The sequence below is a fragment of the Notolabrus celidotus genome, chromosome 5 (genome assembly GCF_009762535.1).
Source record: "Notolabrus celidotus isolate fNotCel1 chromosome 5, fNotCel1.pri, whole genome shotgun sequence".
In the NCBI taxonomy this organism is placed as follows: domain Eukaryota; kingdom Metazoa; phylum Chordata; class Actinopteri; order Labriformes; family Labridae; genus Notolabrus; species Notolabrus celidotus.
Window position 1 is genome coordinate 18,569,292 of NC_048276.1, and position 27,622 is coordinate 18,596,913.

The 27,622-nt window shown below is 41.0% G+C and overlaps 1 protein-coding gene across 2 annotated transcripts; it reads right to left on the reverse strand.

Annotated features, from left to right (window-relative positions):
- Positions 1-541: 541 nt before the first annotated feature.
- Positions 542-27,537, reverse strand: akap10 (A kinase (PRKA) anchor protein 10). 2 transcript variants are annotated; one of them, XM_034684384.1, is made up of 15 exons: positions 27,284-27,537; positions 21,796-21,843; positions 21,230-21,415; positions 14,480-14,974; positions 12,110-12,208; positions 11,928-12,012; positions 11,635-11,758; positions 9,886-10,022; positions 7,173-7,317; positions 6,638-6,805; positions 6,301-6,410; positions 4,923-5,005; positions 4,288-4,340; positions 4,018-4,110; positions 542-1,745 (listed from the first exon to the last, which is right to left on the reverse strand). In XM_034684384.1, the coding sequence occupies exons 1-15, from the start codon at positions 27,303-27,305 to the stop codon at positions 1,740-1,742; spliced, it is 1,854 nt and encodes a 617-aa protein (XP_034540275.1). In that variant the 5' UTR covers positions 27,306-27,537; the 3' UTR covers positions 542-1,739. The 2 variants fall into 2 exon arrangements, with proteins under 2 accessions (XP_034540275.1, XP_034540276.1); XM_034684385.1 differs by having other exon boundaries at positions 685-1,745; positions 6,301-6,407.
- Positions 27,538-27,622: the final 85 nt, after the last annotated feature.

Below are 27,622 nucleotides of genomic sequence, written 5' to 3' on the forward strand. Positions count from 1 at the left end.
GGACCATAATTTTTTTTTTTTCAGTGGCCCTTATCCTCTTCCGTAGCTTTACTTATCTTTAAAATACACTAATTTTATGAAATTGTGTACAATTTAAATCCAATTATTTGGACCTATGCTTGTGTACTGACAAAGGCATTGTAGTTTACTTCAGCTACAAAGACTTGACGTAGAGTGAATTCAACCTTTTAAATGCTTCATATTGTGTTGAATCTGACTCACGTGCCCTTTGGTTTGATCTGGTTTTTTTTTTACAATTTGTGGATTTGGACCTCTAACAGAGAAGCCAGCGAGGCCATTGTTATAAAAGGGAGACACACTTATTCTTATGTCACAAATAACACACTGTGTCATCAATTTTTCAGCTTCCCACTAACATAGCAAAACAGTCAACATCGCCCCCAGCTGGTCAGAGGTGATAATGGTCCACCCAACTTATGGCTGATTTAGAAAGAGCCTTAAAAAAAGAGACCTTGTTATCTTCAGCGAGCTGAAACACTGCAGGTGAAACAGATAAAAGAAAAGAAAATGAGGGCAGACAAACATTTTATAATATATGTATTTAAATCAAACACATTTTAAATATATTATAGATTAAGTACACATACATGTCAGAAAACATTAGTGGTACATAGTACCAAGAGTCTTTTCTGGTTTTGTTTCTACATCTTGGTAAGGCTCAAACAAATTTAAAAAAAGATTTATTTCACTGAGCACACTTCCAGTTTAACAGTCAGCTCACCACTGACGTTTGTTTCAGTGATGCTAAAAAAAAACTGCGATCACCATAAAAAAAGGACTAACATTAATATATAAGGTAAACCAGAAATCTACATATATATATATTTATATACTGTATAGAACATTTACCACATGGAGTCTGGAGTTTTCCAACACAACTTGAGCACTTAAGTTCATTAGGGGTGTATTTCTTCTTCTACGCACTGTTAAGGTGCCAGGAGGTCATAGACGAGGTCAGCGAGTCAAAGATCTGAAGCAACTCTTGTTCAGTGTAACTGTCACTTTTCCAGTCGTCTACAGTACGTATAATGTTCAAGGTAGGAGAACACAAATCAGCGAACGGGAGACTGAACTACTCCAGGCAGGCTGAGGGAGTGCTTGCAAAAACTGTACATCTGCGAGGCCTAAAGCGGCTGACCTTATCTTGGAGAGGACCTTATCTAAAACAAGGAATGGTTTTAAAAGGTGTGGGGAGGTGTGCCGTGACAGAGTCTGGATAATTCAGCATTTGTCACACCCTCCAAAAGGTCCAACATAAGAATCACACATTTCAGACAGGATGGCTGAAGCGATGCAGTGATGGTCCTGACCAGCGTGCTGCGTCCTGTAACATGGAGTTGAGTGTGTCCTTCATCAGGAGTGTCTTCCTCCAGACTGATTCAAGCAGCCAGCTCTGCTTTATCATTGCAAAGACAAAATAAAGCAAAGCACCTGTACCTTTATAGTGTTATGGAGGTGGAGGATTGGAAGAATGGTGTACTTCAACTTTCCCTGTTCCCCATGCGTGGACAATTATTCATCTATCTCACATACACACCGTACATGCACGCACACATACACACACTTACACACATGGTAGATGGGGGGGGGGGGGGTGATAAAAATCCTTGTTCGTTGCCTTGTTCTGCAATTCATTGCAGGGTGAACCCTGTGAACAGTTTGTCGCTGGCTCGGCCGGCGTCTGCAGGGAGTGACAATCCTTTCGTTCCTCTGATGGGTCATAGCTGCAGAAACACAAAGAGAAAACACTGAGGCCTGTACTACAGAGCAAGTGTCACATAACCAGGATGTCTTTGTGTTATCTGGCTTCTTCTTGCTCTCAGCATCTAGCTATAAGTGTGTTTACATAGAAGACACGTTTGCAGAAACTGAGCAGGTACGAACATAGACGAGTTTACAGGCAGCATGGCGGGATGTTTTACAAACAAGAGCAAAAAGATAGAGACAAATACGGAACCAAAGCAACACAGCTGCAGCTGCCAAATGATACAAGGACAGCTGGGGAATCCAGCCACACCTGAGTCTGAATGAAGTGTCAGCACTCTATCATTAGAGCGTGAGAACATCTGACTCCAACTAAGCTTGTGTATTTCATTAAACCGATATGTTGCTCAGATATCCTCTTATGGGGTGTGACTGTCAGAGCTTTATTACTACAGCTGCAGCCTTGGCACCATAATATGAACTTTGAAGAAATAAAAAAACATACATTAATCTGAAAACAATTCAAAATGTCAAGTAGACTGATTTTAAAGGTGACATATCATGCAAAATCGACTTTTTAATGGTTCTCTACCTGAAATATGTGTCCCTGGCATGTCTACAAACCCCCCGAGAATGAAAAAAATCCATTCTGCCCCTGTTCTGATTTCTACACCTTTCTGTAAATGTGTGTGAAACCAGCCGTTTCAGACTTCCGTGTTTTTGTTACGTCACAACAATATCCGGTCTGTCACGGAGTCAGAGCTCGGAGCTTGTTCAGCCCATAGACTGTATAAAATAATACTGAATCCCTCCTCCGTTTTTCATTCCCTGCACAAATGTGTGCTAACAATGAGCTTAGGAGGGAGGCATGCTAGTTGTAGGCTGTCTTAATAAACACAAAGGTCGTTTTTACTCCCCACGTCTGCAGATTTGAAGATCTAGCGGATGATTTTTATTTATCATGGATAAGTGCTAGCGCTAGTTAGCATAGCCACATAGCTACATGTTCGTAGCTGAGTACCAAGACACACGTCGACATACTGATAAATAAAACAACAAGAAACACTAAATCTGTGACCAATCCTTCAGAAAGGTCCTGCTGCAGGCGCCTCTCTGTCAGGATCAGATTCTGGATCAGATTCAGAGGGTTGAAGTAATGCGATCTGTGAGCAGCCGTGTATATTCAGCCAACATGCAAACATTAGATCAACGTGCTGGAGAGCCGAGGGCACATCCACTTCCTGAGGGGGCGTGGTTAGAGAGAAAACCGACCGTTCTGAGGAGGGCTGAAGAAGAGGGCTTTTCAGGCATGCCAAAATCTGATTTCAAAGTGTTTTTTTGAGCATAAACTTTAAAGACATGTTTTGGGGACCTCTTAGACCAATATATATTGATGAAAAAAGCGTGATATGTCACCTTTAAGTTAAAAAATCATAGACTGTATCAAATATGGACGTAGGATCCATGACGTCACCCATCTGCTTCTGAAGCGCTGTTTTGAGGCCAATCGTCTGCGGGAGCCATATTGCTGCTGTCGAGCCAGTGTGACGTAAAGAGGCGTGCTTTGAGCCTCCTAGCCAACAGCTGCAGTGTTCCCGCCTGTCACTCAAGTCAGCTGTGCCTCTCATTGGAAGACTTGTGATCTCAATATCTTGGAAATTGCTGTGTTAGAAAAAAATTCACCCCCCTCACAGTGTGTGCCGATCAAGAAATGAGCTATCCAGACTAAACTCGTCTTTTGTACCAGGCTGTAAACATGTTTATTTCTGCTGTAAAGATCGGCTTTTTTAAATTGGTGTGTATGTGGTTTCCGGTACTTCTGGAGCCAGCCTCAAGCGGATCCTCGATGAACTGCAGTTTTTAACCCTTCCGCATTGGACTCATATTTTTAGACCGGAGGTTGCCGCTTGTCAAAAATACATGTTTAATGCTTCAATAAGTCTCCCTTAGTATATCTGTAAAATCACAATAATTGAACTGTATACAGATGCACTTTCTATTTAATCCCGATAGTTTATTATATAAGTCTCTTATCATATACTCCTATATGTTTCTCTACACTCTCTGTTTCTTGTCACTTTAATAAATTCACACTTTATGATGTGAAGCACAAATAACTTGGTCTCAAAAGCTGCCTGTTAATTTCTTCATATAGAAAATCTCCCAGTTTGATCTCTCAAATCAATCATAATCTGCTCTGTGGAAAGACCAGAGCAGGCTAAGGTTAAATCCTGTGTCTGGTATGGCTGCACACGTCGCAGCACAGGGAAGAGAGAGAGAGAGGTGTGGTACCTTGGTTGACTTGGCGGGGCTGTCGTGGTTGGACTGCTGGACGACGTCGTTGACGATCATCTTTGCGATCTGCCACGCCATCTCCTCCTGAGCCTTTTGTGGAGAGAGCGGCAGCACAAACATGAACCTTAACTCACCACAGCTCTTGAATAAATCATGCAACATGGACTGATGTCACGGGGCGCATGTGAATACATGTCACTGAGAGCCTTTCTGTGTGTCTCAGACCACTGAATCATTGATGAATATTTTAACATCGTGTGGCCTCACCTCGTCTGAGTTTCCTTGGACCCATTTCTTCATGGCTTGAGAAAACATGGAACCTAAACGGGAGGAGAAAGAGAGGGCTGAGTGAGACAAAGAGGCTGGACATGTGAGCAGAAATCATGAGCTAATCTGAACAAATAATCTGCTTCAAACTGCAGACTAATGGACGTCTCAAAGGATGAGTTAATCTTGAAATATGTGAGCATTTAGCCTTTTATTAGACACTGCTACTAAGATGTGAGTAATACTCAACCAGCAGGCAGTTAACAGATTTAAGCTGACATTCGGACTACTTATTCTGCAACAAGAATGGCTGCTACTTCATTCTAATAAAAGAAAAAGCCCTCTTTCACATGATAAATGAAGATTTTGTGTGTTTGATGTAAAGAGTAGTAGAGGCTGTTTCTCTCTCAGGAGGGTAATGTTCTTAAATATTTCAGAAGGCTATAAGCTAAACAGAGCAGAGAGCAGGACCAGCCTCTAGATGAGCTTTATATTCATGGACATAGAGAGGATGTATTTCACCACAGTAAGGAGGAATGAGATAAAACATGGCAGAGTGAGGGCAGAGACTGCAAGGAAATAATGAGATGGACGGAGACAGACAGGTGGAAGGGAGAAGGGAGAGCGTGTCGTGCCTTTGGATTTCTTGACGTCCGGCTCCGGCTCAGCCTCCCTGATGAACTGACCCATCTCGTTCACCTTCCCGAACGTCATCCTTCTGAGTGGACAAAGAAAAGGAGGGGATGAAGACAGCGGCAGACAGAGCAAGTGGAACAAAACTGAGCTTCAGGCAGACACGCAACTATCAAACACCACCCTGTGTGTGTGTGTGTGTGTGTGTGTGTGTGTGTGTGTGTGTGTGTGTGTGTGTGTGTGTGTGTGTGTGTGTGTGTGTCTTTGGATCCATTCAGTAACAACAATTTAAACCGCAGGGGGGAAATCTGACAAACTACAGCTCTGTCTTTCAATAGCTCCATAAAACTGAATGTTTTTTCTACAGGATTTTTCAAAGCAGGCTCATAAAAAAGCTTTACAAGACAGTCAATAAAAACAGAAGAGATGCAAGCATTAAATCCTCACAGCAGTAAATCAAAGAGAGAAGAACAGAGACAAACATTAAAGGGAACAAAATGGGAACTGAAGGATGAATGAGATCGCAGGAAAAGTGTAAAAAGTGATTTAAAGAGATCATTTCAAACATGGATTTAGATGTTTTAAAGCCAAAGTTTGTAGATAATCAAGCATAAATAACATTTTGCTATTTCTATATTTGTCAGGCAGCTTTTACTCAGCTTTCATTAATTCTACATATCAGATTAATCAGTTTGATCACCCATTATAAGGACACTTTACACCAGGGAGGTGATGGTGCCATATGAGACAGTTGAAAATCAGAACACAAAAATAGATGATCCACATCGGTGAGATGAAGAAGGAATTGCAATACTCTCTTTAAACCGCAGAGGGCACTATCTGCTCTTGACTTCTCCTGTCTACGTCATTACGTCTCTTGCATCTGCAGCCGAATAGAGGCCTACAGACACAGAGCCAGCAGGTGAAGATTTTAAGTTGAGGATACTTGCCAGTGTTTCACAAAAGAGATGAGTCCTGGGCAGCGCTAATGTAAATTTGGTGACCACTTTAGCATTTTTTTGAAATCCAAGATTGCTATCAGCTATCAGGGAACTAGTGAATGACCCCTCGCTCTCTTTCATGTGCTTGCATACAAGTTGCTCTTGCTCAAGTTACTCTGTCAGCTGAAGCCCCCTCTGTGTCCTCTTAGAAGAAAAGCTTTGTTACCAAAACAGGAAAATAAAGGTGTAAGGCAGTAAAATGGAAAATAATGGCATCAGAAGTAACTGAGGATGCCTCTTCTGCACAGCTTGAACATAAACTGGCTTACTTACACCCTCAAAACAATTGAGTAAAAAAATCGCATTTAGAAGCAAACATGGTGGACCAGATCATGACTTGAGTAAAGCTTTACATCCCTTTTATCCTCAGAAAACTCACCCTGCGTATGGCCGCTGGTACAAAGACTCCGGGTCCAGGTTGGCGACGTCCACTGTGATTGCCTCATCAAAGTTTTTCAGGATCTTGATCACTGCCTTTTTGGCCCCCTGCTGAAATGAAGAAAGCAGGAAATAAATGTTGGGAAGCAACACCGAAATGTTTCCTTTTGCTCTGTAACAAAATCTAAACAACAGGGAGGATCACAACCCTTTGACATTAGTAGAAATATCCTTATTCTCTGTGCAGTGAAGCGGAGCAGCTGGAAATGTCAGTAGGCAGAAAAACAAGCCCATCGGGGCTGAACCTGAGGGTCAAAGTTCAGAGGAGGGGGGGTCACCTGAGTCTGAGAGCTCTCGCTGGCATTCGAACTTGACCGGTCGTTGTCTGCCTGTGCGCCATGACCCGCAGCGCTGACATTCACAAACTCGTCTGCCCGCACAGAGTTGATGAGGTCACTCAGGTACTTGTAGTAAAGGTTGCTAGACAGGAAGCCGGGCATGTAGACCTAAACGGACACAAAGACACAGAGAACTCTGTTAGACAATAATGAGCTCTGTGCACAGGTTACAGAGGTTTATCACCAACCTTTATGTGCTACCAACAGAGTTCAGCTTTTATCTCAGCAACTCAAGGAAGAAGCATTTGTAAGTAATACAATGAGACACCTTAAAGTGGCCTACACTATTTAAACTTTGGGGGGCTCCAATAGAATTACAGAAGATAGAGTCTTAAGATATATTTAATCTAATGTGTTCGAGGTGATTTTTAAAGGCCTTATTTTACAAACTTCAACATTCCTCTGTTCCCTACACAGTTAGAGAACATAAGTCACAACATTGACCTCTGTGTGTTTTGTAATACGGGAGTCTGACCTTCTCCATGGTGGTCCAGGCCTGTCTGAGTGGAGTGGTGAAACAGTCGGGGAGCGGCCCCCCCTCTCGGCAGATATTTGACTCTATCTCCATCCGCACAGAGTCGCCAAAACCCAGAGGGTTTGTGGCCTGGAGTGAGAAATACCTAGAGAGGAAATAAGAGATTCAAAAAATGATTTTAACCAACATCCAAAGACAATAAAAGAGTGATAAAACACAGAATCATGAAGGAAACTGCAAGAACTTTATTAAAGGATTTGTTTCTCAAATGAGAGGATTGCTGCCTCCCCCTATTAAGAGCAGAACTGGTGACGTGTCTCGTCAGAGAAAAACTTTAAAGAAGTAGGTTTAGATGTGACTATGTGACAAAAGATGGCATTTTTGTCCTATGAAATATGAATGAACAGAAAGAGCTTAAAACAGCCTGGGACATGCATCAAGAATAACTTTATGCATTGAAAAAAGGAGGAAGCAGAGACAGTACAGCCTCAGACACAGCTTCCACATAGTGACGGCGGTTTGTTGGCTAAGATTTGCCTGTTGATAGTCATCAGCCTATCAGCAAAGAAGGTTCTGATGCACCAATGTCATCAGCTGATTTTTATCTATCTTTATCTTTATCCAAATGAATGTAATTCTGGCAAGCTTGTGCATCTAACTGCAGATACAGAGATATTTTTTAACAGGCAGAAGAAGCCACCTGATCTGTTTTCAGGGTCAAACATTAAAGAAAATGTCGGCAGAGTGGGCACTTGACTAAATGAATGAAAGATGTGTTCCAGTGACATTTGAAGAGGGACTTAAACAGAGAGACTTTTTTTCAGTAATGTAAATACATCACATCTTAAAGCTCATTTTAAACACAAATGACATACAAAGTTACTAATAAGGAGTGCACAAAACACTGGTATTTATGAAAGAGGATTAGGGCCACTGAAAAATAAGTCTTTGGAGGGCAGGTGAGCAAAAATAATGTGTTTAAGGTGTTTGTTTTTAAACATGAAAAAAAAAGTCAGAATCCTGACATTAATATCAGAATGTAATAAAAATAACTACACCCTAAAAAAAATCAGTGATCCTAATCCTCTTCGGTAGATATCAGCATCAGCGACGGGCTAAACTGCTGTTTTAAACATTGGTATCTGTATCAGCTCTGATTTTCAGAATCAGTGGATCTCTACTGCAAAGGTTACAACCAAGCGGTAACCTCTGGTCTCAATCTATGAAGCCCATGCGGAAGTGTTATAAACTGCAATTCATCGAGAATCCACTTGAGGCTGGCTGCAGAAACACCGGAAACCACATACACACCAATTCAAAAAGGACAATCTTTGCAGCATTAATAAACATGTTTACAGCCTTGTCCAAAAAACGTCTTGGCTCTACGTAGCTAATCTCTCTATCGGCACACACTGTACGGCGGTGAATTTGTTCATAACCCAATGGTTCAGAAGATATTAAGATTACAAGTTTTTGCCCAAATAAGGACATGACTGACTTGACTCCCGGACGGGAACACATAGCTGTTGGCTAGGAGGCTCAAACTCCGCCCCTTTACGTCACACCATGCCTGGTTGAGTTCTGCATTTCCAATATGGCTGCCACCGTCGATTTGCTTCAAAACAGCGCTCAGGAACAGTTGGGTGACGTCACGGATACTACGTCCATATTTTATACAGTCTATGGTTACAACATGAGCATTTTGTAAAGTACTGTAAAGAAGCACCAAAAGACCTGATTCCTATGAAAGAATTCTGCACGTAGCAGCACTTTCACTCTACCTGGGGAAAAAATGGCTGCAAAAAAATCAGATTTCTGTTGCTACATTTTTCTGCGTGTACAGATAGAGTGAGAACACCAGATTTAAAAGCCCCTTCTCTCCTACTCTATCACGAGGTGCTTAAAAATGGCCACCTGTGTTCATTAGCATTAATTAGTAGAAGATCTGCCCTCACTTCACACAACAGAAATAAACAATAAAACAAGTCTTCATCACAGCAGAGAGCTTAGCAGGTTTAAATCTGGACTCTCCTCTTCAGCGACAAGTATGTTCATGTGGAGGTGGATTTATTAACCAGCAACATCCTCAGACCATCAAGGGAAGAACTCCACTTACTGTGTAATGACATTGATCTACTGCAGGGGAAAAAACCCTTCACTGTTTCAATTCAAACAGCTGAAGTAGAAACAGGAAGAAGAATGTAGCAGGGTGTTTGTTTTTACCTTTCAAAGATGAGTATTTTGAACATGTGGTGTATTTTTTATCAAGTTCAGAGTAAGAAAAGACGGCCTCTACTTGGTCTGGTTCAGTCTATCAGGGTTTATAATCATGGGAGCTAATTAATTGTCTCTGCATTTTTCTGATAAAGGACCACAGAGACAACAAAGTCGTGTTATTTTGAGCTGCCTGCCAGAGAGAACATGGGAAGAAGTTGAAAGCAAGACCACTATAAGTATCCCATCAGGAATAAAATAATTACCAATAAATAGTGCTGTATTCTATCATGTGTTTATAACCAGAGTCTGGAACAGCAGGAGCAGTTTGACTGATCTTTAAATATATCTCTTCCTCTTTATCATTTGCCTGAACTCCAGAGGGGTTTATAGATCTGTTCTCACTCTATTATACAACAAAATGGCGACTTCCAGGGATTAAAACAAACACACTTGACTTAACTGAAACGAAGAATAAAAAAAGGATGAGTGAACTTACTTGTCGTAGAGGATCATGGCATCATTCTGAGCCTCCTGACCGTCATACTGGCCTTTTTTAGCTGCTAGCTGATTCTGGAAGTTGTCTGCGGCCAGCCAGAACTGCAGTACATTCATGGCCTCCTCCTTTTCCATGAACTGAGATGAGACACAGAGCACAAGAATATATGATTGAGATTTGTGCAGTAACTTCAGATCAGTACTTACAGTAAAACTGGATGTTAATTAGGTAAAATAATAATAAATGGTACTGACATCCAACCATTAAAACATGTTTATTCTGAATTGTAGCTGCTTTTAAACCTGAGGGAACTTTTCACAAGGAACTCTAGGGACCGTTTGAGGAAATTTTCACATTTCAACAGTAGGAACCAGGGTCTAAATTTAGTTATGTGGTAGTTGATCTACCATTTGAAAACTCCCTGCTCAGGGGTAGTACTTTCCTGGAACTTTAGGGGGCAGGGCCTGCAATGCTGCAAATTTCTGATTGGTAGAGTGACAGCAGTGTTTTTATTTCACCCTTCGTCCACAATAACATTACACACAACTGTGATTCCCTTGGTTTAATAACTCTTTAACATTTGTCTTCTTAAAGAGAATGCATTTCTGTCAGCTCCCGGTGTTACAGTTTGAAGAGAGACCATGTGAACTTCGGACTTTCAGCTGAATGTGTCAGTGGGTATCGAGCATAGACTATATATAAAATGGACAGCGTTGCTCCGCCTTTTCCCTTTGTACGGTCTTGAAGCCAAAAAACCCTGCTCCGATGCGCAGCCATTGTGCAGCAAGAGGGTGCATCTCAAAGCTCTTAACTGCAGTCTCCTCGCTCCTCGCCCAAACCGGAAGTAGTTACTGACACGCCATTTTAACTTGCGTCCCAAAGAGGAGAGAGGAAAGAAGCTAAGAAGTGAGGAAATGACGCGAGAAAACGACGCACGGATGGATGTTTAGAGCTTTGAGATGCACCCAGAGTCTGCGCTGTCGAGAATTTCTGTGGTTGCCACAGTAATTTCTGTGTTGCCATGGAAACGAGCTCCGCCACACAGCGTAGCGTCACAAGATCCTATGGAGTTTCCCTCTACAGCAGCTGTCAATCAAAGTGAATCCGGAAGTAAAACCCCGTTTTTTAACCTCTACTAACTAACGAAAAATAAACTTTTCACAAAAAAGAGGCCTTGAACACAAAACAGTCAAATAATAACTACATATCACCACAGCATACAGATGTGAGAAACATTCGTATGACGTGTATTTATTTTGTAAAGTTTGACTGCAGCCCCATTCAAATGAATGGGGGAGACAGAGTTTTTGACCTATACTGTAGCCAGCCACCAGGGGGCAGACGCATTGGTGGAAGCTTCACTTCCAGCCAAGCGAGTTGCACCCCTGGTATCGAGTTTAAAACATTGAGGGAGTCCACAGAATCCATCCTTATTTAGTTTTTTCTGAAAATGTAAAATATCCTCATCAGAAAAGTATTTCATGATTGTCTAAAGAAATGTACAAGGGATGCATCCGGATAAATGTTACGGTGTGGGCCAGCTTCATGTTAAGGATTGTATAGTTAGCCCTGGCACGGTATTTGTAACTTAATACTAATAATGGTTATTTTGATACATTCAATCACAATAAAACAATATTTTTTCTGTGCTCATTATTCTTAATTTCTCATCTAAATTCTACACATTTCCTTTCTCCATAGAAATCAAAATAGATCAGGAGATTCAATGGAACCACTGAGCTCACTCACCTCAGAGAAATAGAAGAGCGCTGACTCACAGAACAAGATGTCAGCCAGGAACACGGAGCCACTCGTCAACACTTCAATCTGGTATTTACAGAAATGATGGCTCCGCAGGAATTCAGTAAAGTGCCTGAAACCAAAGAGCGGGTGGGACATAAACACAGCTGCGGCTACTGAGGATGCTGAGGTGATGAAATGTCAAAGGACACTAGCAACACTTTAATCTTAGAGTCAAAACTTGGCATCTCTTCCAAGTGTGAGTATTAACCGCTTCAGGAAATGAATAGACAGACACTCACTGTTGCTCTAAGATGCTGTACACCACTGACTGTGCAATGACAAAGCAGTTTGGGTCCACCATGCCGTCCTCTCCACAGATCTTTGCTGCACAGGAGAGAGAAAGAGAGTAATATCTCAGCACACAGGAAAATTATCACTCAGATTTAGTGACTGACACCAAAGGAAATAATCTGTATCATACCAACAATGTCGTTTCTGATTTGCTCTGTGATAGGGATTGGCCGCACAGCATCTGGAGAGATGTACCTGGTAAAGATGGTGACTGCATCTGTCTCTATACCTGAAACACAGAAACATGGCTGATCATCATTTTATGCTTCAAGACACAGAGATGAAGTTGTTTCCCAGGGAGATTTTTTATGAGCGATTAAAATCCAAATATCTGTAAACATAAACATATATCTGTTTTCAGTTATTTTGGTGTTTATGTAGACTGTACCAACCTGAAAGATATTTGCTGTTGCTATTTGTTTTATCAGTATTAAATGTGAATCTGTTAAGTGGAAGGGGCAGCTTTCATTTGAGTGGAAAAGGAAACATTTCCAAGCACCCTGATTCCATGCAAACATTCATGCTAGTTTTTAGCAGGCGCTTGACAAAGTGTATGTTTGAGCTTCTAGAGAAGTGAAAAGGTGAATCTCTCTGAGTAACAGTCCTGTTAAAAGCAAATTTCTACTTAATGTAACAATCTATTTGCTGCAAGTCATCAAGATGAAACCGTCCATGGCGGCAAATAGAGCAGAATTAACACACAAATATAACTTGAGCAGGGTTGTGTTAAGTCGACTACAGAATTAAACGTCGTCACCTATGGTCGACACATGAGAATAACTAAATGAGTTGTTCATATTTTGTTATTGTAGGCCTGGAATGCTATGAATATTCTGTGTCTGAGCTGTAGCGCAGCCACCCGCCAGTAGCCAGGGCTGTAGCCGACGGCTGGTTGGTTGTAGGGGTTTCGATCTCTGGCCAACTCTAGATCAGTCGGCTAGTCAGAATTTAAATTCTTGTGAAAACAATGAGCGAATTTCTCGCTTCCGCACATCCCTAATCTTGAAATTGACTCCCTGATTTGTCTTAGTCTGATTTAAAGATTTGTGTTTGCTAGCTTGGAGGAAGAAAAGAAGGCAGCGGATGGTGTCCTCTTCACTTTCATAGAAATACAAAGAAAGATGAAAGCAGGAACAAAGATAGCAGCTGATAAAACCATTTACTTTACATGTGGTAGATATTTGTTGTATCAGTGTTTAAGCAAAGATACAAAAAATGTGTCAACATATCCTCAATAGGCATTTTTCGACCGCAGAAACTTTACCCCAGAACTAGGGACTTTACCCCTGAGCTAAGTGCGTTTCGACTGGAAGAACCAGGGTCTAAATTTAGTTCAGGGGTAGTTAATCTCCCCCTGAAAAGCCCCTGCTTGGGGGGTAGTACTTTTTAAAGGTCCTAGGACTTTCGGTTGAACGTAATGGTGTATGTGGAGTTTAAACAGTTATTGAAACACAGAGGGAGTTCTTAGGAATGCATACTAGTTTAGTATTTGGCCTGATTTGCACGATCTACCCGGGACTTCAGCCCGCGGTCGAAAAACTGTAACAATAGGTGCATTTAGACCAAGAGTTCTGAGGTCTTTAAGCCCCTAGAACTACTTTACCTTGTATTAAAAGGTTCCTGTGCCCCCATTGTGAGACATTTTTCGACAGCGGGCTGAAGTCCCGGGTAGATTGTGCAAATCAGGCCAGTGATGTATTGAGAAAAAAAGAAAATTAAATAATATTTTGAAATCTTAATAAAAAACTAAACTAGTATGCATTCCCAGGAACTCCCTCTGTGTTTCAACAACTGTAAACTCCACAAACACTGTTACATTCAACTGAAAGTCCCAGGACCTTTGAAAAGTACTACCCCCCAAACAGGGGCTTTTCAGGGGGGAGATTGTCTACCCCTGAACTAAATTTAGACCCTGGTTCCTCCGGTCGAAACGCACGTAGCTCAGGGGTAAAGTCCCTAGTTCCGGGGCAAAGTTCCTGCGGTCGAAAAACGCATTATGTGGAGCTACAACAGAGATACAGCAGCATCAGACTGGGAGCCGCTGTTTCACCTTTTTTAACCGAATCACTTCAGAAAAATGTCCAAAGATCACAGGAATCAGGGAACAGAAAATTAAGAGCCAAACATACACAACAAAAGAGGGTTTCTGTCACCAGACTAAAGAAGCAGCTGTTTTTATATCCACATGTAAAGATAATTTAAATCGTATTTATAGAAATAAGGTAAAGAAGTTCAAGTGCTACTTTGTGACTGGGTGCAGTGATTCAGTGTAATGCACAAACTCTGATCCCATGAAAGTTCTGCTTGAGATGCCTAGACAAAGCACATGGAGGAGGGGGGATGGAGTATGGTGTCTTGTCCTGATAAATCTACAGTCTGCTAAAAGGCGTTGCTCTGATAAGTGAAACTGAAAACACACTTTGAATTCCACACAAATGAAGCAGGAGTAGTTCATTTGATACTGGGCTGATACATGAAGGATAAAAGGCTCTTCACTCACTCTTCATGAGTTTGTCTGAGAGGGCTTTCAGGGTGCTGCTGCTTCCCTGCCCCTTGTACGGAGTCCCCGTCCTGGAGGGGGCCAGTTTGTTGGGCGTTTCTGCTCGAGGGGTACCAGGTCTGATGCCTGCCTCTGTGCTGGAGGAGTCCTGCTGCTCTGAATGCACTGCTGGCCGTTCACTGCTACTGTCCCGGGAGAAGGAGTTGGGCGTGATTTCGTTGAGTCCCGGGAGCTCTGAGCCGTCTGCTGAGGCGGGGACGGGCTCAGCCAGCGTGCTGTGTTTGACAGAGTTCAGGCTGTGCGCTCGGACCCGGGACCAGCTGGTGGCGCGGAAACTCTCCGCCTCCAACCAGAACCGGACCAGGTGGTCGGCGCCCCGTCGTTCCATGAAATGCATGTAGTGGGGTATCGCCACATTGTCTCGGAGAACATGGTCCACTGTCTTGGACAGCCGTGAGCGGGTCTCCTGGGACTGATAGTTCACGCTGGAATGACCTGGAACAAACACACACATACGAGATAACAATCTAGTTAGAAGCTTGAAAAGTAAAGCCTGTTCGGTATATCAATAAATCAATATTATTAGCTTATATGGGCAATGCAATGTCTCTTACTTACAGCTCTAAACTTTTTAAATTAGCAGAAAGATAAATTATGTAGGGCAGGGGTTCCCAAAGTGTGGGTCGGGACCCCCTGAGGGGTCGAGAGATGTCTTCCAGATTTTTCTTTTTTTTTTAAGTTATCTAAATTTGCTTATTTTACCCATTATTGTAAAAATATTGACAAAAATTGTTACATTTTAAATAAAACCTCGCAAATAAGTACATTTCATTAGTTTTCTGCCTTTCTTTGTTGCCAGATGACTCCTAAAGTTAGGGTTAGGGTTAGCTAACAGTTCATTATGTAGTTGAAGTAAATGAAGTATGAAGCAATATTTATTAACTTTGAGGGACAGTATGGGTCACAAGCAAGCGGCAACCTCCGGTCTCAAACTATGAAGCCCATGCCGAAGTGTTATAAACTGTAATTCATCGAGAATCCTCTTGAGGCTGGCTGCAGAAACACCGGAAACCACATAGACTCCAATTTAAAAAAAACGATCTTTACAGCATTAATAAACATGTTTACAGCCTGGTTCAAAAAACGTCTTGGCTCTACGTAGCTAATCTTTCTATCGGCACACACTGTACGGGGGGTGAATTTTTTTCTAACGCGACGGTTCAGAAGATATTAAGATTACTAGTTTTTGCCCAAATAAGGACATGACTGACATGACTCCCGGACGGGAACACATAGCTGTTGCCTAGGAGGCTCAAACTCCGCCTCTTTACGTCACACTCTTCCTGGTTGAGTTCTGCATTTCCAATATGGCTGCCACCGTCAATTGGCTTCAAAACAGCGCTCAGGAACAGATGGGTGACATCACGGATACTATGTCCATATTTTATATAGTCTATGGTCACAAGTCTTTGGCATCTATATTTTGGGGGTCGCGGGCTGAAAAGTTTGGGAACCCCTGATGTAGGGTATAGATGGCTGCTGCCACATGAAGTGAGAAGTAAAAAGTTGATACCCAGGGCGTTAGTTTAGCTCACAGGTTGAAGTGTCACCCCATATACAGAGGACATCCCAGAGGCTTTAGGTTCAACTACAGACTTCAACCCCATGCTGCATGTCATCAGCTCCTCACTCTTCCCAAATTCATCCAACCTCTCTTCAGCATTCAAACAAATTGATTGCAGAAATGCCCCCAAATAAATAAACATAAAAAACAAATGAACACATGAATAAATTAATGTAACATTTTGAAAAGTAGACAGTCTGTGTTCATCTCTCTTATTTAAACAGAGAATTTCCATCCAGGCTGAGGGCTGCATCGTGAGCTGAATTTTAACTCCTGGGTATTTGTTTTGAAGTCTTATGAATTTCCAGCTCTGTCCGTGGTCTCAGACGATGCATCTTTACACATGATTAAACCCAGACAAACTTTTCAGAAACGCACATCACCACCAGCGTCTGTGTGCCCTGTCCATCGTGTCATTCATGCATGTACGAAACAGTCAGCGGTAACAACCAGAGTCACCTCTGACTGTCCCCAAAACTCCAGCCATGACTGATCATTATAAAGACCTGATGCAGGGATGGCATATAATTATATGACTCTACAATGTATCAGATAACTGTTTGAACCACATCCACCATCCTGAGGGACTGCAAACACACATAATCCGAGAACACAAATAAACAAACAAGCTTATGAGCTGTGATGATGAATCAGAGCACATCAGCTAAAGTGAGACTGAAGCGTAGGCCGAGGCTTCATGCTGTCATGTTTGCCTTTTGAAAACAAGGGTTTTAAAAGTTGTATCAATCTGCATTCAGATTTCTGTGAAGGCTAAATAAATACTAAAAGCTATTAAATTAAAAACAACAAGTGCAGCAGCTTATCAAAAAGCTCCCATCTCATTAGCACTTCTTTTCAGAGCCTCAAACAGATTCAAATGCTGTCAAAAAAGCGCTACGACTGTTTTAAGCTTTATTGCTTTAACTGCCAATCAGCTCCCGCAGGACTCAGACCTATAATCACTTCTTCTGTTAAATGTCACGGCTGCCTCTGTAAATCCTCCTCCCTTCACTTCCTTCATTTCTTCATGTCTCTTTGTTCTGTTGAACTCCAGACATGATCTGAGCTTGCCCGTTGAGTCTCGCTCAGACATCATTGTCCGAGCTGCAGCACAGGTTCATCCACCTCTGTCTGACTCACCGCAAGGTATTCACTGGAAAACTGGCTCTAGGAGTTCCTGTCACTGCTGTCAACAACGTGTGCCACACTGTTTTTTTTTTTTTATGTCTTGTATGGTGGCATCCACAGAATCTAATTTTAGCACTTCTGATAAAGAGCAGATGTTTCACCAGAATGTGAGAGGACGGGTCATAAAGCCGGCGTCACACAGACAGACAGGCTGAGGAATGTTTGGGTGTTTGTGAGGACTTAAGCGTGAAGAGGATTAATGAAGGTGTGTACTGTTTCAGCCATGTTAGTGAAACTGAAGCTACAGCACATCACTGTTTGAGACTCTGTCATGCCTTAACGGTTAAACAGGAGCACAATTAATTAATTAATTGTTTTAGTTTTCAATTTTTCTTTCTGCTTATTTTTTGTTTTACGATTAATTCAGTTTCTTTGACTTATTATGTTGTGCCGTTATGATTTGGCAGGCCAAGCAAACTTGCGGTAAATATCAGCCTTCTATGAAATGTCTTTTTTGTAGCTACTGGCAGGAGCTTAAGAAGTGTATGGATAAGATACTGAAGGTAAACCTTCCACATACATTTGAGGTATTATACGTAGGGAAATTGGACATCAACTTTACAAGATTTAGGGATAAATATATTTATAGAATAATGCTGATTGCAAGCAAATAAGCAATTACTAGAAAATGGAGGACGAATGAGGCACCTATGAGGCACCTAAGGTTGAGAACTGGGTTGAGGTAATACACACACAATATATATATGTGATGGAAAAGCTAACTTTTTCTTTGAGACTGGAGGTGGGTAGATTTAAAAGAGTTTGGGAAAACTGGATGGAGTACATAAAACCAATTAGGTCAGATTGTATCTGAGAAGTACATTGTGGAAAAGAAACCCTAGTTCATAGCTACAGAAGCTGGAATGTTTTGTTTCCTTTGATTTTATCTATTTATTTTATTTTACTTTTTACTATATTTGCTACACTGGTAACATAGTAAAATTCTGTTAGTCGAAATGGCCAAACTTAATCTTCCTGCAGCTCTGCCTTGCGTTGAGTGCGCGCACGGCGCGCCCGTCAGCTGCAGGCTCCGTTTGGCGCGCTCCCGCGCATATGCAGAGAGCAGAGAGCAGAGACGTCCACCCGATCAGTCTCTGACTTCATTACAGGGCGAAAGTATGGAAACTCCTCTCCCCCTCCCTCACAGTCACAAGGATGCGTTCAGGTACCGAAACATGGTACCATTTAATTTTACGTGAGTCGGTATTCGGTAGTACCGACGGAATTCGGTCGGTACCTATAAAAGTAACAAATTCAGTACCCATCCCTAATGTTGAGTGTATGATGTAATGTTCAATAAAAAGAAAATTTAAAAAAAAGAAAGGTCTTTTTTGAAATAATCAATCTCAGTAAATATAACACGGCTCCTTTAAGGGCTGCAACAATCAGTCACTTCATTAGTTAGTCAAACTTCAAAAACTCAAAGCTCCTGTGAGGAGTTTTAACAGCCTGTGAAACAGACTGGAAGTAAAACGGATGCCTGTATACGACCTACATAAGTAACAAGTCCATAATCCACAAGGGGGATTATACTGTATTTACATAGTTACTGTTAATGTCTTAAACTGCACACCACAGGGTAAGTGTCAAAGTGTTAAACTGCGTGCTGTTCAAACAGACTAAATCAAAGCAGGATCCGATTTCTGATTTTACACTGCTGACAAGTGTACATGACAAAATCAGCTCAGACCTGAGAGGAACCTTTTTTACCACAGTGGGCTCAAATAATCAAGACAAACTAAAAGTTCCTTATATTAGCTTTAATCAGCTACTGTTTTATGAAGTATTTGCTTCAGTCACTTTACAATAAAAACAAAAAATTATCTGGTTCAGCTTTTTAAAAATAAAGACTTTATCTTCTTCAAAGTCAGATTTGACCATTATATAAATCCAATGTGGTTTTCTTTTGTTAGCCTAATATAAAAGTTAAATTATAAGACATGATCTCAGACTCTGTTAAGTTACATGAGAGGTTTTTCAAAATGTTCAGACAGTTTTTGGACCAAACAAATGAAGAGAAAATACATACTCTAGCTAAATCAAAGCACTACTACAAGGCTTTATCACTAATCACCTGGCTGTGTTAGATACTTGATTCTGATTGGTCCCAACCTCTTGATAGCTGGCTTTAATTCTGAACAGCAAAGACAATGCCAAGGACGACCTGATCACATGTCACACATATCAGGTCAATCCGTGGAAAGGTGTTCTTTAGTGTGCTGTTGATGATTTCACCTCTGATGGACCAAGAGAATAACTAAAATTTCCAACAGAGTCATGTTAATGTTTAGATTTAACCATAAAGAAACTGTTTAGTTTCAATTTGCCTCATACATAAGCTGATATGAAAACTGCTACCATGGAAGCGCTACCAACCATTAAAACTGAGGACCTTGTTTGGTCAGATGTGTGTTAACTCCAGTGGAAAATGTATCAATTCTGTTTGGCTTGAATTTGGATGGAAGTGTTTGATTCGTTTCTTTGTCACACCAAAGCAGAAAGCTCATTTTACAGGAGGGGATTCAAAGTGTTGGAGGTTGTGTGGATTTCAGGAGGCAGACCACTGGCATGTATTATGAGAATGTACAGTGTGAATACCCTTCTGGATAGAGTTCAATAAAATATTAAAAAGTATATTTAATACTGACCTGCCCCTACAATTTACCGCACTGTTTTTAGGAGATGTAGATTTTCAGGCGAGGCCTGTTGATAAATACCTGTTCGCCATTTTGAGTTGTGCTTGTAAAAAAGCCATTATGAGGCGTTGGTTGCTTCCTGAACCTCCCACAATACAGGGGTGGATTGATATAGTAAATTATATTTATGTTATGGAAAGGATTACTTTCTGTTTAAGACTTCAGAAAGATGCATTTATAAAACTCTGGACCAAGTGGACTAACTATACACAGAGTTTAAACATTTTTAAGAGCAAACTCAAGACCTACCTTTTTACTCTCGCCTTTAACTACGTTTTGTTCTTATAACAGTTTTATTTATTTATTTATCATCTATTTCAAATTTTGGTCACTTTTTATTCTATTTTATTTATTTTTTAATTATGGCATCTTATTTTCCTTTTATGGTTTAATATTTTAGTGTTGTATTATCTTAGTAATTTATTTTATTTTATGTATTTATTAATTTTAAGTAGAGCATCTTATTTTCTTTTAATGGTTTAATATTTTATTGTTTATTATCTTAGTAATATATTTTATTTTGGTGATTTTAATTTTCTGTGTTGAGTTTTAACATCTTATTTTACCTCCAGTGTTTCCTTGTTAAGATATCATGAGAGCGTTTCCTCTGTTTGTTCAGCAACTTATTTTTTAATTGCATTTATTTATTTTATTTTCATTGTTTTTATAATTATTGTTTGATATATTGCGTTGTTCTTCTGGGTTAGGATTAGGATGGGGGGGTCTTAGCACTTTGTGTTACAATAGCATTGTATGAAAAGTGCTTTCTAAATAAAGTCTGATTGATTGATTGATTGATTGATTGATTGATTGATTGATTGATTGATTGATTGATTGATTGATTGATTGATTGATTGATTGATTGAATGAAAACCCCTACAGACAGATTTTGTGGATGATACCATTCAAGGACCCAGTGATGCTGTCTTGTCTTGGCTAATTACATGTTTTTTTGCATTTATTGCTTTTTTTGATGATTTGTGATTTTCTGTCACTTATCTCTCCCTGAAATGCTTCTGGCTCACTCTAATGTATACATATTGTCTGCCCCAGAATGTATTTAGTTCTAATAATCTGCAGAGGAAATGAACATTATTCTCTCTTTTCTATGTCAATGCTCTGTATAACAAACTGCTGTCCAATAACTGAGGACCTTTTTTCTTTTTTAGCTATTTAAATGAATCTTTTTTAAATCAATAAAATTATCTTGACATTATCTTAACATGGACGCAGCCTTCTCACCGAGATCTCCAAAGTGTGCAGCCTCCATATGGCTCGGCTGCTTCTTAAGGATGGCGGTGCGACCGCGGGCGAAGGAGTCCATGTTGGCGGAGATGGCGTTGATGGCCACATGGCTGGGCCCGGCAGCTTCCTGGATGGCATGGTGATTCCTCAGGCCAAGTGATGGAGAGTTAGGACTGGCTGGGGCTACGGACAGAAAATGGGTGTTATGCAAGGAAAAAAAAAAAAAAAGGAGTACAATGATATGAAGGTTCTGAGCAGACTGAGAGGATGACATCAGCCTGACTTGTTTGAAAAGGTCTTTATAGTGCAGGTTTTTCAAAGAGCTCAGTCTGTGTGCTGAGGCCCTGGGGGATGTGAGATATTTGAGCAGACAGACTGCTCTGTGTTTGAGTGTGAGCTGCATGTGTTTGGCTAATTAGCCTGAGGTCAAAATGTTGGTGTGACAACATTACACCAGACTGGCTTAACAACCAAAGAGCCAACTTACTGTAAAATATCTATTTATTTAAACCACTTCCTCTCAATGTTCAATCTCAGCTCTGAGAGCACACACATGAACTCACCTCTGTTGAGTTTAGCATCGGTCACTCTCTCAGGTTCTTTGCTTTTGGCTGCAGGGAGGAAGATGAGAGAGGGGTTGTAATTAGAGGAGCAGTCAGCAGTTTCATTCACTTTACTGTGAGCAAAACTTTCATACAGTTACAACCAGTGACAGGGTGAGGTACAGACATGGTGCTGCATCACCACAAAGACTAGAACGCACTCTCTAGTTACATAACGACATACTTAAGTGAGGTAGCGAGGTCATCTAGAAAGGGAACTGTGAGTAACTAGGATATGATAACTAATAGTGTACAGCAGGCCTGCTTCACGTTGCTGCTCACAGATGAGGAAATGTAGCTCACTAACAGTTAGGGCATTGATGTAACAAACAGAAGCTATTTTAGGCAAAGCTCTTAGTGAACCTACATGTCAGGCCAGAGTCAGCACTGATCGGCCGTCTGTTAGAGGAAAAGGCAGAGACTTTCATAATCTATCAAACCTCTGCTGCATCAATCAAAAACATGGCACAGTTCACAACAGAATCTTTGCTTTGGATAAATGTTTATCAGGTCTTGGTCAGCTGCTTCAATAAATGTTGAGTTTATAAAATCAACAGTGTGTGGAAGAATAATCAAACTGGACATACAGATGATGAGCAGAGAATAGAAACCAGCTCTTAAAAACTAAATATTAAAAAAGGTACGACATCAGGGACACACTGATATATCTGCTGAGTATCACTATCAGTTGATGTCGACCCTGTTGATAGATATTGGCATTCAACCACTGCAGTAGCTGATATTACTCATGGGAACAGATACACAAACATATTTTGTGTGAAAATAAATAAATAAATAAACAAACAGATGGTACTTTTTCTCTAAAGGATAAGCTCTGATTGAAGAATTGCACCCACATGCCCTTATAACAATATCCTCTACTGACAAGGTACATATTATACCACATGGCCTCTAATGTCCTCGACAACTCAAACACAGAGATAGTTTGGGACAGATGGGCAGCAAGAGCCAGAACATCATCAGGGTTATCATGTGGGCACCTCCCTTTATCTTTGTTTAGTCAAGTTAGGCACACAACACCTCAGGTAGACTCGACTGATAGCTTCAGTATCCAGGAATCTTAATTTAAGATAAAACCATGCAAATAAAAAATGAAACTCACTTTCTTCTTTTCTTTGTTGCTACATGACCCCTGAGGAAATTATGCTGCTTATAGCTTTTTTTAACCCTCCTGGTATGTTCCGGGTCAGATTGACCCATTTTAAAGTTCAAAAATAAATAAAAAATTGTTAAAAGTGTTTTTTTCGGTATGAAACTTCTTCTGCTTTATCAGCGTAATCAACATTAAAATTAAAAATGGATCATTACATATTTGCAACCCCCCCTGCTTGTTTATATTACATAGTTACTGTTTGTGGGTCAATTTGACCCGGCAGTCAAAGTGGAGGCTAAAAGGAGTCAGAAGAGTCAAATACTAATTGTTTCTTTGCAAATGTGTGACATATTTCACCCCAATCACGAACACACACGTGAAAAACAAGTAAGTTATCCTCATTGAACCACGATCTTTGAGAATTAAAGATCACCATTTTGATTTAAATAGTTAGTAATGGAGTTTATAATGAGGTTTTTAAAAATTGTATTGGGATTTTTTGGGGATTCTGACACTTTTGGATAATTAAATATGGCCGGGTCAAGTTGACCCAGGAACATTATTGCTGTTCCTGAAAAACAAACATAACAGGAGGGTTAAATTACAAATATCTAAGTAGGTTTTTAGATTGGACTATTAGTTCTTGCAAGCAGCTATATGAGCAATATTAAACCATCTCAGGACAATGGGGGTCTCCAGTCTCTGGCTGTTAATTTGGGGGTCATGAGGCATTTTTCGACCACAGGAACTTTACCCCGGAACTAGGGACTTTACCCCTGAACTACATGTGTTTCAACCGGAGGAACCAGGGTCTAAATTATGTTCAGGGATAGATAATCTCTCCACTGAAAAGACCCTAGTTGGGGGGCTAGTACTATAAAAAGGTCCTGGGACTTTCGGTTGAACGTAACAGTGTTTCTGGAGTTTAAAGTTGGTGAAACACAGAGGGAGTTCCTGGGAATGCATACTAGTTTAGTTTTTTATTAAGATTTCAAAATATTATTTAATACACTTTTTTTTCTCCATATGCCACTGGCCTGATTTGCACAATCTACCTGGGACTTCAGCCCGCGGTCGAAACGCAGACAACAATGGGGGCACAGGAACCGTTTAGTTCCAGGGAAAGTAGTTCTGGGGGCTAAAAGACCCCGGAACTCTTGGTCCAAATGTACCTATGGACTAAAAAGTTTGAGAACCCCTGAGCTAAATTATTATTCCAACATCAGAATCAGCATCAGTGAAGATTTTCTAAATAGGTGCATCCCTAAACTTCTACAACAGGTGGCACCATTTATAAATACACGTATAAAGAAGAACTTGAAGAGTTCAATCTTAGTGCACAATGAGGACTTTTCAGAAGTTGTATACATTTGCTCCACTAACAGCCTTTGACTTTTCTATGCAGATAGTACTGAAAATGTTACAGTACAGGAGAAGGTGGAGGGAAACTGTGCAGGCCTGATAAGATGATAACAAACTGAACTGAAGGACAACGGAACAACACTGAGAAATGAAACAGTGTAATTAAGTACACAATGACCCCAGGAGAAACAACATGCAACAAGGAATAAGGCTGGTGACGTTGTCTTGAAATTAAATGCATTTGAGTGTCGTTACACAAAGCTAGAGAAAGAACCTCTCTCTACATTTTAACCATGTCTGTACCAGGGAACACTGACTTCCTGTCATGGGTGACTTTCTCGTGCACACCATCTACAACTGCACTCTCTTTCCCTTTCTGATATTTCCTCATTTTAAAGAGCTGCTGTGTCAGCTGTTTGACCAGAGTACCCTGTGAGGGAAAAAACTCGTGTCTCACTCTAGAAGATGAACAACCGTGGGGCGGCTGCTTTAGTGGAGTTACTGCACTGATTTCCAGAACAAACACAACCAGACTTCAGCTGAGATCTGCTCACTATCATGTCCTCTCCAGGCCGTCCCATCACACTAGTGTACTTTTTTTATCAAAATGAGACAAATCCTGCTCAGGGAAAGTGTTTCCTTTTATCTAACTTGAAAAAAGCAGCAAGAAAATGTGGTGCTTTATCTCTAAGTACATACAGTTTTGTATGCATTAGTTACACTTGTGGCCAAATCCAATGACCCTGTGGTAAATCTAACAGTCATGAAGCTATCTCCACTTTTTAAGTCTGCGATGCATTACATATTTCATATCAGGTGTCTCTGAATAGAAAAAATGACGACTTCACTTCAATTTAAGACTCAGCACATTTTCATGTTTTTAATTTTGCTTATAATCTTACATATGTTTTATTTATCTAAAATATTATGTTTGTCATTTTGCTGCTGCCTCACTGACCAATGTCAGTAATTAAAAGGGATTCTGAAAGCTATTCATCAAAATAGTGGTCATTGTGGATGATGATATTGTGGTGCTACTGAAATGCTGTGTCACAGCCATTTCTCTCAAATCTACCTTTATTCAACTTAAGTGTTATGAACAAAAAAGATGCATCTCCAATGAAACTTGAACAGTTCCCATAAAGTTAGGCTGATGTGTCCTACAGTTCCTGCAAAAACTTGAATTTATTAGCAATACTAAAGGTTAAAGTTATTACAGTAATTAGCTTTAGCAAGGAGTGCCTCATAATGACGTGGTAGCATAATTGAACCAGTACATGCCACCACCAGCCCACTTGTAGCAGCTCTGCATAGATTAAGATACATTAAACACTTAGGGTGATTAATAATTTCCTATTCCTAAACCATTTTGTTGCTCGTTAGCTTAAGTTTTGAGGGTTAAGCCTGAAATGATGCCTGGCATTATTGTGGTTTATAACCAGCACTATTGAAAGTCAAGATCAGATTTCAACAGCTTGCTTGACTTAATGTTGTATGCTACTGATCTGTTATATCAAAGCAAGCAAATCTCACACACAAGTGCTTAAATTGAACTTTTTGTACCCCTAACTTTTAACTCTTCAATCACACAGCCTTACACTTGTATCCTGGAATAGCCAGCAAGTATAAACAGGAGCACATCCAGAGGGAGTGACATGGTCCCCCCTTGAAATCTGATTGGCCATCCCTGGCACCCCCTAAAATCCTACACTGTGATTGGCTATTTTTCCACAGCAGGAACTTTACCCCGAAACTAGGGACTTACCCCTGAAGTACATGCGTTTCGACCGGAGGAACCAGGGTCTAAATTTAGTTCAGGGGTAGTTAATCTCCCCCCTGAAAAGCCCCTGCTTTGGGGGTAGTACTATAAAAAGGTCCTGGGACTTTCGGCTGAACGTAACAGTGTTTGTGGAGTTTACACAGTTGTTGAAACACTGAGGGAGTTCCTGGGAATGCATACTAGTTTAGTTTCTTATTAAGATTTCAAAATATTATTTAATATAATTGTATTTCTCCATATGTCACTGGCCTGATTTGCACAATCCACCTGGGACTTCAGCCCGCGGTCGAAACGCAGACAACAATGGGGGCAGAGGAACCTTTTAGTTCAGGGTAAAGTAGTTCTGGGGGCTAAAAGACCCCAGACCTCTTGATTGAAATGCAAATTTGGTCTTTGGTCTTACACTTGTATCCAGGAATAGCCACCATGTATAAACAGGAGCAAATCCAGAGGGAGTGACATGGTCCCCCTTGAAATCTGATTGGCCCTCCCTGGCACCCCCCTAAAATCCTACACTGTGATTGGCTATTTGCCATGTCAGAATTTGGGACCTGTGTTACAAATCACCTGATACACAGACAGTTTGCAGCCTTCTCTGTATTGCACATAACCTTTGTAAGTATTTAAATGTAACCATTGACATATATCTTTGTCTTTTTCAGTCCTTAGTGAAATACCACCTGTATGATGATTTGATGTGAACAGTTAAAAAGGATATAAGTGGAGACAGGGAGGCTAAATGAAGGCTGTTCATTAGTGTTGGGCTGCACACATATTTCATCCCTTCATGACTGAGTGCCCCAACTGAGCCACCCCAGGTACAGAAGTCAGGGCACGCCCCTGCTGATGAACTGAACTAACAGGGTCCTTCAGCTCTGGCATTGTGTTAATCACACACAACTCCGGATCTGTGTCTAATTGTTCAAAGCTAACAGGTCTCTGTCTCTGGAGCAGGCTAACACCAGGTTAGATAACACAGGGAGGATACAGAGGCCACCGCTAAGCTAACATGCTATCATGACTGCAGTGAGCGGATAATTCATCCACACTGTGTTTAGTTAATGTGCCAGCGGTCATGGCTTAAACCACATTATCTCCCTGTGATCGTGGTCATCTCTCTCTCCTGAGCCGGACTCCCTGAGCTGTTAGCCCCCGTTGACGTTGCAGCCCTCAGAGGGAGCTTCCTTCCTCACCTTTCCTCTTGAAAAACGACATGACGGGTTAGACTCTCTGGACGTTTCCTCGGCTCACTGACACCGTCCCGTGGATCAGCGGCTCCCTTCATTCAATTGCATCAGTTCGGTTCACTCCTGAGGTGGAAACGGGTGAATCTCGCAGCCCCGGTGAGCGCTGTCAAATTACATTTTTCGCTAAATCCAAACCCAGCTTCGCGGCCATATTGTCAATAAACGTCCTACTTCCGGGCTGGTGCTGCAGCAGCATTGTGGGAAATGATGTGTTACCTACTGTGGTCAGCAGAGAGCAGTGTTTATTGGTTTATTCCTTATTTATACAGTCTGTGGTTTATTCAA

Excerpts from the sequence above, each read along its gene's own strand:
- akap10 (XM_034684384.1), bottom strand. The coding sequence starts at position 27,305 with ATGTCGTTTTTCAAGAGGAAAG. Across the intron at positions 14,975-21,229 it reads TGCACACTTTGGAGATCTCG|GTCATTCCAGCGTGAACTAT; the intron begins GTGAGAAGGCTG and ends TGTTTGTTCCAG. Across the intron at positions 4,111-4,287 it reads TCCAAGGAAACTCAGACGAG|GCTCAGGAGGAGATGGCGTG; the intron begins GTGAGGCCACAC and ends TCTCCACAAAAG.